The sequence below is a fragment of the Leptopilina boulardi genome, unplaced genomic scaffold (genome assembly GCF_019393585.1).
Source record: "Leptopilina boulardi isolate dan_hultmark-lab unplaced genomic scaffold, ZJU_Lbou_2.1 LbouV2_371, whole genome shotgun sequence".
NCBI lineage: Eukaryota > Metazoa > Arthropoda > Insecta > Hymenoptera > Figitidae > Leptopilina > Leptopilina boulardi.
The window spans coordinates 2,193,903-2,209,041 of record NW_026137942.1 but is presented as its reverse complement, the minus strand read 5'-3'; the positions used below and the strand labels follow the sequence as shown (position 1 = coordinate 2,209,041).

The 15,139-nt window shown below is 27.5% G+C and overlaps 1 protein-coding gene across 1 annotated transcript; it reads left to right on the top strand.

Moving 5' to 3' along the window:
* Positions 1 to 1,356: 1,356 nt before the first annotated feature.
* On the top strand, positions 1,357 to 13,943 carry LOC127287556 (NPC intracellular cholesterol transporter 2-like). Its single transcript, XM_051314548.1, has 3 exons — positions 1,357 to 1,485; positions 8,190 to 8,354; positions 13,325 to 13,943. The coding sequence occupies exons 1-3, from the start codon at positions 1,467 to 1,469 to the stop codon at positions 13,585 to 13,587; spliced, it is 447 nt and encodes a 148-aa protein (XP_051170505.1). The 5' UTR covers positions 1,357 to 1,466; the 3' UTR covers positions 13,588 to 13,943.
* Positions 13,944 to 15,139: the final 1,196 nt, after the last annotated feature.

Below are 15,139 nucleotides of genomic sequence, written 5' to 3'. Positions count from 1 at the left end.
AAATTTCGATAAATTTTTTTTTATTTTTAATTTTTAGACGTTATAAATTGAAAATATAATTTGGCGTTTGCATACAAGAATTATAATAATGTCTTTATATAATCACACATGTTTTCAACTCATCATATTTTATCCTGTAGTTGTGCTACTGAAAAAAGGCTAAGTTGAAAATGGTTCACGCTTAAACATAGAGTGATAATTATTGGAATATTTTCTTTAATTCTGATTGCACTCTATTCTATGATACATACATTTGTTCGTCTGTTCACAAGCAATAAGCTCCAATTTGAAAAATTCAAATCGAATAATCGCCGCAAAAGATATTTACAAAAATGTATAGACATTTCATTATTATAAAATAATGAGTAACGCTACTTTCAACGACTATCATTTCTTTTTATTTAAGAGCACATATTTTTTATTACTTTCAAAACATTCTTCAATAAGTAAACTATAATTCACCACAGTTTGGAATTGTTCGGATCTATGCCGAACAAGTTACACCTATAAGAATTAAAATTTATACCTGGAGTAACACCGTAAATTTCATTTTTTAAGTTACTTAATTCGATTTTATTTTTTATAAAAGACTAGAAGGTTCACATTTATTCAATTTTCTTATTTCAATAGGTTCTCAGAGATATTACAAAATGGTTGAAGTATGAAAATAATTAATATAATACTTCTAAAATAGAAAAATATGTGAGTAACATGAAATCGGCCGGTTCTGTGGATTTGCCCATACGTATTTGGAACAGGAATTTGAATAGGAAATACTGTAGGAATTACCATTAGAATCCACATCATATTTTAAAATCCAGCGCAGTAGTTTTCTACAGCTTTTTCAGCTGCACCCAATATTTTTTTATATTTTAGGAACCTTCTAAATCAAAAAATACATTTATTGCTTAAAATTAAAAAAATTAATACATAGGAATTTACCTGGGATTTCATAAAAGTTTCATCATGGATCTCATTCATATAATTCTCCTGATGAAAATCCCTGTACAAGAAAATGTTCAAGTTATGGTAAGTTTACACGAAGATCACTGTAAGCTTAGAATATTATTAATAAATAAATGTTATTAATATTTATGCGTAGTAGTTTTTTATGACATCCATGACTGCGCAGTAAATTTTATTGAACAAAACCTATTGGAGTCTAAGTACAGTACTTTACCCTATATGTATCATTTTGATAGCATTGTACAGAATTCTACAATTATAACTCAAAAAAGGCATAACTAGTATAAACATATAATTAACTTTTAAAAAAGTTAACATAGTCATATTAGAATTATTTCTTGTGAGATAATTTTTATCAATATTTTTATCAATATTCAATTCATAGGACGGGTAAAAGATTGCCGCTGTAATATATAAAGAATAGCTCTATTAAATGGGTCAGTAATCGTTATAAACTACAATAAAGCAATTGACATTCTACAAAAGTCTTTGTTTTAAAAATGAAACACCTTGCAATTGGTGAGTTTTAAAAAGTAATAAATGTTAAATATTATCGAATTTATCACTTCACGAACGTGTATTAAAATTAATTAATGTTTTTAAAGTAATGTAAATAATATTTTTGAATTTGATTAAATTTAAGAGAAAACATTGTTTCATACACGAAAAAAACGTACCATTTATTATGCCAAAGAAAACTCACACTGAAATCGAGGGTTCCGTACACGAAGCAATCTTATTTAGTATAAAATCAAAATTTTAGAAAATTGTTTCTCTTCGTATCGCTTACATTATTTGACATACAAAGCTTATATTTTTTTGAACAAGTACTTTCCCAGGTCAAAGTTTTCACGTGGAAGTGCATGTGGAAATTCATGTATTTTTTGTAATAATCTACGTGGATTTCAATGTACCTACGCGAATTTTACATGGTATTTTGAAACATTATACGTGACTTAAGGAAAAAGTCCACTTCTTTCAAAAAAAAATTATTTTTCAAAAAAAAACTTAATTGGAGTAACTTCCTCTTATGTCTGTTATATTTTTTATGTAATCTACTAGTGAAAATACTGAAGATTGTCGCATTTTCCTTTTTTAGACAAAGAACCCACATAGCAGAACATATTGCAGTAAGATTATCGTGTCATTATTTATGTAGATTGTAAGGTTACACCTTTCCAGTGAGAAATCGTCAATCAAAATGACGTCAATTTTAATTATTATTGTCAATGATCAAATTCTCAAAAAAATTTGACGAAATTTTGACGATCAAAAATTTTAAGAAAAAATATATCTACTAACTAATATTACTGTTTACTGATAGTATTTTCTAAATATTTTTAAATTTTTGCAAGTCCATTTGCATTATTTGTTTCAATTATACTAAAAGAAAGAAAAAGAAAAAACTGATCTGAAATATTAATTAAACTAATTATAGTTTAAAAATAAACACATTATTTATTTATTACAATAAACATAAACCTTTATTACATTATTGCAATGATAAAATAATGGATATAATATTTTGGTGCGTCATTTATTTATCACAACCATATGCATAAACCTGATTGGATACCACAATCAGACAGATTGTGGACTTACACTTTCTACGCTTTTATTGATCGTCTAGACAGCCCTTCTAGAAAAAATCGATTGAAAACAATAGGTCTACAAAAATAATTGAATTGAATAGGAAAGAAATTTCTATTGTCCCAATCGTGTTTCTTAATCGTGTTCTTACAATTGAGGACGATTGACTTTCTTATTATATTCAATCGTTTTCAATTGTGTTCTATAGATTGTATTCCATGCACTATTGTTTGGCGGGATTTTTAAAAAAATTTAAAAATGCAATTAATTAAACAGTCTAGAAAAATATTATTTCAAAGATTATTATCTGATCTAAAAAATTAAAATATTTATCAATGAATTTGTCACCATAGAAGAAAATCATATTTTTTGTCAAAAATTAATTAAAAGTTATTTTTTAATTTATATTTGAATGAAGCTGCACAATACGAAATGTTTATAATTTATCGAAAAAATGTTTAAAAAATAATTTTTGACAAATACATCAAGTTTTGTTTTAAATTGAAATTTTTATTAATTGCAGAAATTTTTTTAAATTTCAGTTAACCCAGTCGAAAATCCTACGCTATGTTAAGCTGAACAAAAAGTTGTTTTGAAGTATTGAGATAACCATTAGAGAATTGTGAGACAGTAGATAACTAGCTATAGAAAACTTTCAGGAAGCCTGTTATGGCCGATTTTTCGCTTCCACGGAAAGCTTGAAAATAACAAATTTTGTACGTTTTAAACAAAGCATTCAAGTAGCTTTGAGAGAGTTATCAAAGAGTTGCAGGATTTTGCATATATAAAAAGAAAGCGTTCAGGTGGCGAAAATTAAATGAAGCGTCATGGATGTTTCAGGAAACAGCGGAAAAATGACAATGATCAAAAATTAAATTTAACCTTTCTTTCCATCTTTATTTATCTCGTAAAAATATTGTTGTCAACCAAAATTTGTAAATAAAAATACGCTGTTAAATTCATTTTCATAAATTATGAAATTCTAAAAGAATAAAGAATATATTATTTATAAAAAATATTAATAAATATCAAGTATAAAAATAATAATCTTTTTTTTTAAATATTAAATATTTTGTCTTTTTTTTAAGAAATTGTATTCATTATTCAATATAAAAAGTTTTCACCGTGTTCGTATTCCTAACCCCAAATTTTGCTCAAGTTATATATAATTTTTTTCGTATATAATTTAAGTGTTTATAAATAAACGTTTTCTTTGAAAAATAATTTTTATATAATATATAAAGAATAATTATTAATTGTATAAAACGGATTTACAAATTACTATAGAATTTTTATGATTTTTCGATATAGTTTAATTTAATGAAATTATTCTAGTTTTCAGAAAGTGTAAAAAAGGTAATTAAATTACATATTAATTTGCAACTTGTGAAAAGCAAATAGAATTGCTTTCTTACACATTAAACCAGGCATTAGGAAAGCATTCACCAAGCAAACTGGTAGACCTTTTGCTAGAAGCTGTCCACAGATATTCAACAAGCTGTAGAAAAAGCTTCCCGTTAAGAAGTCAGAAAGCAAATATCACAGAATTTTAGGTCTAATGTATAAATAGTTGCCATGAAGCTTTTGAAACCTTCATAACAGTTACCTGAAGGCCATGTGAACCCTTCAGGGAAACTTACGATTTTCGACTGGGAATATTGAATTTTTTTTAAATAATCGAATATTGGAAGATTTACAATAATTATAAGATTCGTAGAAATAATTAAATTTCAGGTGATTTTTAATTGAAAAATTTTGAAAATATTTTAATGAATGAAAAACTTTATACAAATGTAACGGGTTTAACATCCGTTTCTAGCACTAAATAAGTTTGTAAAGAATTTTAATTTGAAATTTTTAGAAAAAATTGATAGGGTAAATGCACTAATTGCGGCGCGATTCGAGTCAAAACACCTTTAAAATAGAAAATTCGACATTTTATATTGTATAAAGTCAGTTTAAGACTTATTAAACTAAAAGGTTATGTTATTTATATGTTTAAAAAAATTTAACTCTATAAAAATCGATTATTTAAACAAATATGAGAAATTAAAATTAATGCCGTAATTTTCTATTGCGGCGCGTTTGTATCAGTTTCGGTGTATTAATTTCGGTGACGAAAATTATGTGAATTTGAAGATACTTTGCCCGCCGAAATTGGAGCCAATGAAAATCTTAAAAATGTTTCAATTGCGGCGCGGAAAAAAATTTCATCTCAAATAATTAAATTGAAAATTGTTTAAATGTGCATCTTTATAAGTAATTGTATCAAAAAAAGATTGAAATAATTTTTTTTAATCATTTTGCAACAGTTATATTAAATATAATAGTAATAATAGTTATTTTTTATGAACGCTACCTAATTGATGCACTCGCCGTAATTAGTACACTTACCCTATTTCGAATAGTTGCAATCAAAGTTTTTAATAAAAAATAATTTTTCTTTTAAATTTATGATAAAATTTGCAAAAAGTATTAGTTAACATTTTTTACAAATAAAATAATTACAGATTTTAATAGAAGTAATTCAAATCTGGAAGAGTTAGAATTGAAAGTTTTGACTTATTAATTTTAAATAATTAAAATTTTGTAAAATTTAATTAAAAATTTGAAAACAATTTAACTTTTTAAAGAATTTGATTACAATTTTTTAAAATATTTAATTGAAAAGTTATGGTTTTTTGTTGTCGCAAGAAGTTCAGGTGAATATCGAACAAAATTTATACTGAATAATTTTTTTGTTAAATTTTTTTGAAAAGCTGCTGGACACCCAAAGTTTAGAAAAACTAAAAATTTGTTCTAAAAAAAATGAAAACTGGAATTATTTTAAAATGTAAGAAATATAATTTTTTCTTATATTTATTTTTATATGTACCTAATTATTTATTTAATTTCTGTTTACATGTATTTTTTAAAATACCCATTTATTTATTTTTATTTTTTTGAGGTTATGTATTAACAACTCAAAGGTTGTCATACTTAATTTGTTCATATATAGGATAAGTAAATATATTGACATTTTCCATATCACTAGGAATTTTACTTTAGATTTTTAATATTTGACACATACGCACGAACAGAACAAACTATGTATTACAAAACATTTAGAAGAAAAACATCGTTCCTGTTTGATTCAACACTTTTCTTATTCTTCTTATTAACTATTTGCGCATATGCGTATATCGTTCTCTCGACAGCACCCGATTAAAAACAATTGAAAAAGTATAACTTATTTTGCACGATTGAAAACAATTCGAATCAATTGAAAAAATATATACTCTAATTAAAAACAATTCAAAACGATTAAAAAATTTTTGTACTCAATCGTTCTGAATCGTGTTCAATTGATTTTTTCTAGAAGGGAGTCTTCGTAAATTACATAAAAAATATTTTTTGACATTGAAAACGAAATTTTTTTTGAAAGACATACACTGAAAAAAATGTTGCCGAGAAATTCTACTACCATTGGGTAATTGACTAGAAAATAGTTAAAATAGCCACTTTTTTAGTTAATCTAATCATGTTCATGTAGTTAATGTAACTATTTTTAAGAAGTTAATAAGTAACACCGTCCGACAAAATTCAACTTTTTTTTTGACCCACAAAAAAATCCAACATTTTTGGAAACTAGGACCCAAAAAAAATACCCGTGTCTGACCGTTTTGCTAGATCAAGTCTTTTGTGGTTTTTAGGGGTGAAAACAGCCCCTAAATAAAAAGTGACAAGATATCTTTTAAAAATTATTAATATTTTATAAAACTTGGTATCTGGGTGTTTTCGGGGTCGCTGATTATTAATCTGATGTCAGATTTTCAAAATTCAAAATGGCGGATTCAATATGGTGGTCAAAATTTTTAAAAGTTATTAAATTTTTTTTAAACCTTGATATCTAGGGGTTTTTTGGGTCGCTGATGACGAATCTGATGTTAAATTGTCAAAATTCAAAATGGCAGAAATAAAATAAAAAATTAATAACTTTTTAAAAATTTGATCGCCATATTGGATCCGCCATTTTGAATTTTGAAAATCTGACATCAGATTAATAATCAGCGACCCCGAAAACACCCAGATACCAAGTTTTATAAAATATTAATAATTTTTAAAAGATATCTTGTCACTTTTTATTTAGGGGCTGTTTTCACCCCTAAAAACCACAAAAGACTTGATCTAGCAAAACGGTCAGACACGGGTATTTTTTTTGGGTCCTAGTTTCCAAAAATGTTGGATTTTTTTTTGGGTCAAAAATTGTGTCGGACGGTGTAATAGTTGATTTTACGTAAATATGTAGTAAATACAACTACAGGTCGGTAGTAAAATTAACTTTCTTAAGGTAGTAAAAACAAGTGGAATTGTAGTCAACTCAAAATTTGAAGAGTAGTAAATCCAATTACTATTCACCAGTTATATGAAATGTAGTAAAAGAAATTATTTTCTTTAATTAATATAACTGCTTTTTGAGTAGTAAATTTTTTATTAATTTCTATGATTTTATAGGCTTCAATAAAATTCTTGTTGTAGAATTAACAAGTCGTCTGTAATTAAAACTACTACTTTAAGTAGTAGATTTTTACTATTTTAATTAATTCGATAATTTTAAAGAAGATTTTTGATGTAGAAATTACAAATCGTTTTCAGTTAAAACTACTACTTTAAGTAGTAGATTTCACTACTCAAAGTGGTACAATAGGCTTTAAGAACATTTTTGTTGTAGAATTAACAAATCCTTTGTGATTAAAACTACTACTTTAAGTAGTAATTTTTTACTATTTTGATTAATTCAATAAGCTTGAAAAACGTTTTTGATGTAAAATTTACAAATCGTTTCCGATTAAAACTACTACTTTCAGTAGTAGCTTTTACTACTTTAAGTGGTTCAATAGGCTTTAAGAACATTTATGTCTTAGAATTAAAAAATCCTTTGCAATTAAAACTATCACTTTAAGTAGTAGATTTTACTGCACTATGCAATTAAACAACTTATAATATAATTAAAAGATGAAAAATTTACAAGTCAAAACTTAGAAAGGATAGTTATAGCAACTAATAAAAGTAGTAAAAATGACTACTTTAAATAGTTATATTACCAATTGGACAAGCAGAAAGTAGTCTTCGAGTAGTTTGCAGACTGTCGTAGCGAGCGTGCGTGGTTAGTCGGTTAAGGTATCGGATTGCGAGCGTTTGGGTCGAGGGTTTAATTCCCGTCGGTTAGAAATTTTTTCTGTTAGGTACATAATCGTTAGGGCATAAAATAAGCGTCAGTATAGGAGAGAGGATGAAAAAGTCAATTCTACTGATAATAAACAATTATAAATAAAAAATCATTTTATTTTTCTATTTTAAGTAGTAAAATCTATTACTTAAAGTAGTAGTTTTAATTGCAAAAGATTTATTAATTCTACAAAAAAATGTTCTTAAAGCCTATTGAACCACTTTCAGTAGTAAAGTTTACTACTTAAAGTAGTAGTTTTAATTCAGTTGAGGACCTATTGTACTACTCAAAGTAGTTAAAAAGTAGTAAAACCTACTAGTTTTTTTTCAGTGTAATTTAGACGCTTATTAAATATTTTAAATAATTATAAAATAAGAGTTAAATTATATGTGAAATAATTATCAATATAAATTTTTATTTTCAGTTTTCTCAATTTTCTTGTTTATAAACGTTAGTCAATCTACACCTTTTAAGGAATGCAACAAGGGACAAAGACCTCCTACGAATCTCAGAATTAACGGTTGTGAAGACTTTCCTTGCAAAATTTACAGAGGAAAAAATATTACTGCAGAGTGGGATTTTATTGTCAGTAAGTAATTATTGGAAATCATCTAACATCATAAAAACGTTTTAAAATGTAAAATAGCTTTTTACAGATTTGAATAAAAAATTATGTATTTACATTAAGAAGTCACTTAGGCATACACGGAGAGACCGCCGGTTGGAAAAATTACTAAAAAGATTTACAAGTAGCGGAAATAAGGTTACTTTGTCATATATTGCTGTAGGAAATCGAAAATTCTATTAGCAGCATACTTAATAAAACCTGTATACTATAGTAAAATTGCACACAAATTGGAATAGAAATTACTATAGTCTACAGTTTTATTAAGTATGCTGCTAGTAGAATTTTCGATTTCCTACAGCAATATTTGACAATGTAACCTTATTTCCGCTACTTGTAAATTTTTTTAGTAATTTTTCTAACCGGCGGTCTCTCCGTGTACATTTATTACAGCCGTTCATGATTGATTGTTAGAGTTTCGTGACCCAGACCCGAAAGCCCCATAGTTTCGCTTTGGCGTCCGTCCGTCCGTCGTACACTACCCTACTGAAAATTCTCATGTAGGATCTTATATAGGATCTTACATAAATTCATATATTAAAATCCACATAAAATCCTATGTGTCAAGTAAGAAACTATATAGGATCTTATGAAAAATTATATAGGAAATTGAGACATGATTTGAAGTGGGTTTCGATGTAAATTCTTATAAACGTATTCTTAAGTAATAAATTATGTAAATTCCTATGTGAAATCCTACAATTTTTTCTGATCCCATTTTTTCCTTCAATTTCTTATGTCAATTTCCTTCGTGTTTTCTCATTAAAAAACATACTAAAATTTATTGCTCAATCCTTAACCAGAAAATTTCCTCTATCAAATCATACATCAAATCTTTTTCGATTCTTGAATAAAAAATTATTACAAAAAATCTGCCATGAAATTATATTAAAAATCCTCACGTGGGATCATATATATGATTGATTTGAACATAAGAAATCACATATGATTTCATGTAGATTCTGAAATATCTATATCTAAGATTTCACATAGAATTATATAAAGGAAACAATATAGGATTTCATATAGAAATTTTCGGTTGGCAGAGGGCAATTTATAAAAATTAAAAATTATTTAATTAAAAATCAAATAATATTACTGCAATTCATCTTGAAGCAGTGAACTTTGTTTAACGTTCTCATGGGCTCCTAGATGATACTACCTGATTAACATCTATGAATTTTTGATAGTATTAATTTCCGTAGTCAATTAAATTTGGTCATAGTGGGGTACAGTTGGGCGTGTGTCTAATTGAATCGTTATATCGGGATACTGAATACGAATTAATGATTCGTCTTTCGTGCCTCGTTGACGATTCAATTTTCAAAGCGGCTGCGCTTTTACGTGCCACGGCCAGGGACACGGAAAGGTGGAGTATTTTCTAATTGTTCGGTTGTACTTTTATTTTAAAGATAATGTTTAAATTAGTATTTTATATTTGTTCATAAAGTGTGTCCGTTTAAATCTAGTCTTAACTACAATTCATTGGGATTATCGTGATCATCCTACGATGGGAATGAGCAACCACAGAATGGTGGATATGGTAGCGTCACCTGGGGCTCCCCAAGAATGGTAGATCATCGAAAAGCAACTAAAAATGGTTTCTGGAATGATACCCGAACATACCTTCATTTTACTCTATGAGAAATGGATGAGTACCTTTAACAATATATTACTTTAATACCCAAGTTGAATTAATTTTAAATTTGTTAGAATTGATTGATGTGAGAGCGAATGACCATTTGTGGATAAGAGGGCGAAAGGTCGAACTCATAAAATTTATTTGTTTTTGTTGATGTTATCGATATTTAGAAGGTTTTAAGTCAGTAAAACACACTTAATCAAGAACACAGAGAAAGTTTATTTGGCACGAAATCAATCGTTTGGTCCATTACACGAGAGTGAGAAAAAGGCAGATCGCGCAGAAAAAAGCGAACAAGAAATTCGCAAGCACATGGTCGTGACGTAAGCTCGGACTACATGAGTCAATCGAGAGAAACGCAGAACATTTAAATAGGATATTTTAACAGTTTTGTCGATTGTTCGATAATAATTTCATTTGTCTGAATTATTTTAATTATTTATTTATTTGTATGTGCGTATGTTTGGGAGTTGTCAATAATCATATCTGTAATTACCTGTACAGAGAAATTTGTTAATATTAAATTATATTTGAGCGTGTTATTTTTATACTTGTTGAAATTATTAATAAATGGACGGTTTACATTATTTTTTATTTTGTGATTTATTATGATATTGCAATATATGTTTACTTTTATTGTGTTTAACGTTCTTTTTCTTGTAAAGGTTTTTAATATTTTCAATTTAATTTTGTATTTATTTTATTGTCGCGGTTTTTCATTTTTAGGAACTAAAAAATCGTTACAATCTGAAAAGAAAAAAAATTGTGCTTTGCAATACACCTTCTGAGTTAGAGTCTCAGCTTTTATAGTATTCAAGACTGATCTCAACTGTGAGAAAAAAAATTATCACCATCTGGCGGCGTAAGAGTGGAACTATGATAATCTACATCTATATTGGAATTTCCCATATAATTTCCTATATAATTTCCTACATAATTTCTCATATAACTTCCGACTTGGTATCTTGGATGGACAAATAAAACAGTGAAATCCACACATGACATCCCACATAAATTCCTATATGATTAATTCTTACATGAGATTCTATGCAGGATCCTATATAGGATTTTATGTAGGATCCTATATAAGATCATACATAACATTTTACATAAAATCCTATATAGGATCTCATGTAAGAATTCATCATACAGAAATATATATAAAAATCCATGTAAAATCTTATGTATAATCTTATATAGGACCCTACATAGGATCTCATGTAAGAATTAATCATATAGGAATTTATGTGGGATGTCATGTGTGGATTTCACTGTTTTATTTGTCCATCCAAGATACCAAGTCGGAAATTATATGAGAAATTATGTAGGAAATCATATAGGAAATTTTATAGTAAATTCCAATATAAATGTAGATCATCATAGTTCCACTCTTACGCCGCCAGATGGTGATAATTTTTTTTCTCACAGTTGAGATCAGTCTTGAATACTATAAAAGCTGAGACTCTAACTCAGAAGGTGTATTGCAAAGCACAATTTTTTTTCTTTTCACATGAAATCCTATATTGTTTCCTTTATATAATTCTATGTGAAATCTTAGATATAGATATTTCAGAATCTACATGAAATCATATGTGATTTCTTATGTTCAAATCAATCATATATATGATCCCACGTGAGGATTTTTAATATAATTTCATGGCAGATTTTTTGTAATAATTTTTTATTCAAGAATCGAAAAAGATTTGATGTATGATTTGATAGAGGAAATTTTCTGGTTAAGGATTGAGCAATAAATTTTAGTATGTTTTTTAATGAGAAAACACGAAGGAAATTGACATAAGAAATTGAAGGAAAAAATGGGATCAGAAAAAATTGTAGGATTTCACATAGGAATTTACATAATTTATTACTTAAGAATACGTTTATAAGAATTTACATCGAAACCCACTTCAAATCATGTCTCAATTTCCTATATGATTTTTCATAAGATCCTATATAGTTTCTTACTTGACACATAGGATTTTATGTGGATTTTAATATATGAATTTATGTAAGATCCTATATAATATCCTACATGAGAATTTTCAGTACTGTACTATAGTATAGTTGTCATGGTAGCACCATAGCAACTATATTACCATAGTAAGTTTCTATAGCAACTGATACCATGGCAACCGTTTCTATAGCAACTGTTACCATGACAACCTTTTGCATAACAACCGTTTCTACGGATTTTTGTCTTTAGCAACTGTAATATTTTTGGTTCTCAAAATGTTGAATTTTTTAACTTGAAACCAGTTTTATTTAAAAAATTATACAAACCTTATTTTTGAATATGCCTAAAATTTTGTTAGATTTTTCGTATCTCTTTTCATTTTCGACATATTAAAAACATGCATTTTTAAACATTTTTAAATTTTCTTGATGCAAAAATGACTGTGCTTACAGTCTTAATTACCTACCCTAAATATAACAATATATATACAGCTCTAAAATTAAATAACTGTGAATATGGGAGTAATTACTGTTTCCAACTCACCACTCAAGTAGTACGTAATATTACAGTAATATTATCCGATATTATAATTGTATATTATAGTAATATTAAAATGTCCGCCTCATGGTAATATTACCGGTTAATATTACTGTAATAGTAACCGGTAATAGTACCATGAGGCGGACATTTTAATATTACAGTAATATTACGTGCTTATTGGGCACTGTATTAAGGGTCATAATTACGGTCGTATTTACTTTCGTATTTACTTTCGTATTTAAGGTCTTTTTTCAATAATTTTTTCCAATTGCTAGAGCAACACATTGCATCACATTTCTTCTATGTTGTATAGTGACGTCTGAAATTTTTTATTTCTAGTATACTACAACATGATCCTCGCAAATAAACGAAAACCTCTAGTAGACGGTTTTTCTAAACGCATATTTTTCTCAAAGTAGACGATTGTTCTCCCCAATTTCTTTGCGCGCGTAACATAAAGCGCAGTGTTGTCACTTAGATGTGTATTAGGCATATCATTTCAAATTGAAAGGCCGTATTTCGTAAGGGGTTATGGAGTTCGAAAAATACATACAAATCTACACATTTATAACCCCTTTATGGAATACGGTTCCTCGAAAATCACATTTCTTGAGACGTTAAACAAAAGTAATTTAAAGACAGATTATGAAAGACGCAGACAAGACTACGGAAAATGTAGAAACAGACGAAGATTCGATAAGCTCAACTAAACTCTTTACAGTAAAATGAGTATAGTAGAATATGTAACGATATACTTTATTGCAATTTTTATAATTGAGTAAATTAATATTTCAGATGCTCCAACAAAAGCTTTAACACCAAAAGTGACAGCATATGTACTGGAAACATCAGTTGTATATCCCTTCGCTCAGAAAAATGCATGCGATACTCTAATAAATGGAGAGTGTCCTTTGAGTAAGGGAGATGAAGTGACTTATTCTTTAAACATGCCAGTACTCTCAGCTTATCCCAAAATAAAATTAAGCATTCAATTTGAATTTTTCGACGATAATGGAAACGTTCAAGTTTGTTTCATTGTTCCTTCCAAAGTTGTATAAGTAACAAATAAAATGAATATGTTTAAAATTCACCCAGTGGGCACAGGGATGTCATTTAAGACGTCTATTTTTCTTCGTAGACAATTATCAAATATACAATCTGGTTACTAATTAGAGATGCCCTAAAAACGTCTTTCGCCCAAGTACAAAGAACGTCCTTAAAAAGACATCCTTCTGATGTCTTTTAATCAAGTGTGCACATTTATTTACAAATAACTGTAATGTACTTTTTAAAAATATCAGACTGAAAATATGTACGAAATATAAACGTATTTTTACATTTTAAAGAGTATTTATTAATTTAATGTCATTGTTATTGTAAATAAATACATTATTAATAAAAATAACCAAATAAATATGTCTCTAATTTTTATTAATAATATGTCTTAATATGTCTCTGCAACTGATTGAAAGATAATAAAAGTTCTCTATAAAACAAATTATACTTCATAATTATTTCAACGCCTTCAATTCATAGAATCCTTATTGAAAACCGAATGCAAGATAACACTGTTATCTCATGTCTATAAATGGAAAATATAGTTCTTAAAAGTGTGTGATATTGGTAATATTGTAAATAGTAAATATATTAACAGTTTGTACATGTTAGTTCCGGAAAAAAACTCAAGGCTAGTACATTTCAATAAAACAAACATTGCAAAATTTGTATGAAATGCCACTCATTTTAGACAATATTTTACGATACATGGACTATTTAGCTAGAGATACTGAAATAATTTCAAATGTAGTTCAAGGAGCTCTTTTTAAACAAATATCTTTAAGATATCCTCATAGAATCATAATATCAATAGATTTATATTTCGTTGATTATAAAAATAATCCATTAGGATCACACGCTGGGTAATCATAAGTTAGGTGCAGGTTATTTTTCAATACTTTCGCTACCACTAGAATTTAAAGGAAAACTAGAAAATATATTTTTAACTTGTCTTTTTGTCAGCTTCGATCGGAATGAATATGGTAATGAAGCAGCATTTAGACCTTTACTTGAAGAATTCCTAGATAGCACGGAAGCTTGTAGCAGTTTTCTGTACTATCTGGGTTAAAATTACTAGAAAAAGAATTAATTTCCAAAACAAAAGATGGAATAGATATATACGTTTTTCTAGTACTAATTAATAGCAGATAATTTAAAAATTCATCAACTTGGTGGTTTTGCTCAAGGGTTTTCTGCAATTCACTTCTGGAGACTATGGAAATTTAAAAAAAGGGATTTTCATACTCAAACTAAAGAAAACGAAAGCTTATTACGAACTATCGAAGAATATGAAAATAATGTCTCTAAAACCAGAATAAATGAAAGATGCGCTTTTAATATTTTAGATTTTTTTAATATAATTAAAAACGTAACATTTCATATCATGCGTGACATTAGAGAAGAAGTGATTCCAACTGATATTAATTTCCTAATTTTAAGACTGATTAATGAGTCAGAAGCATTCATATTAGAAGAATTGAACAATCGAATAGGAGGATTTGATTTTGGTGTTGTAGATAGCGGTAATCGCCTACTATTCATTGATAAAGATAA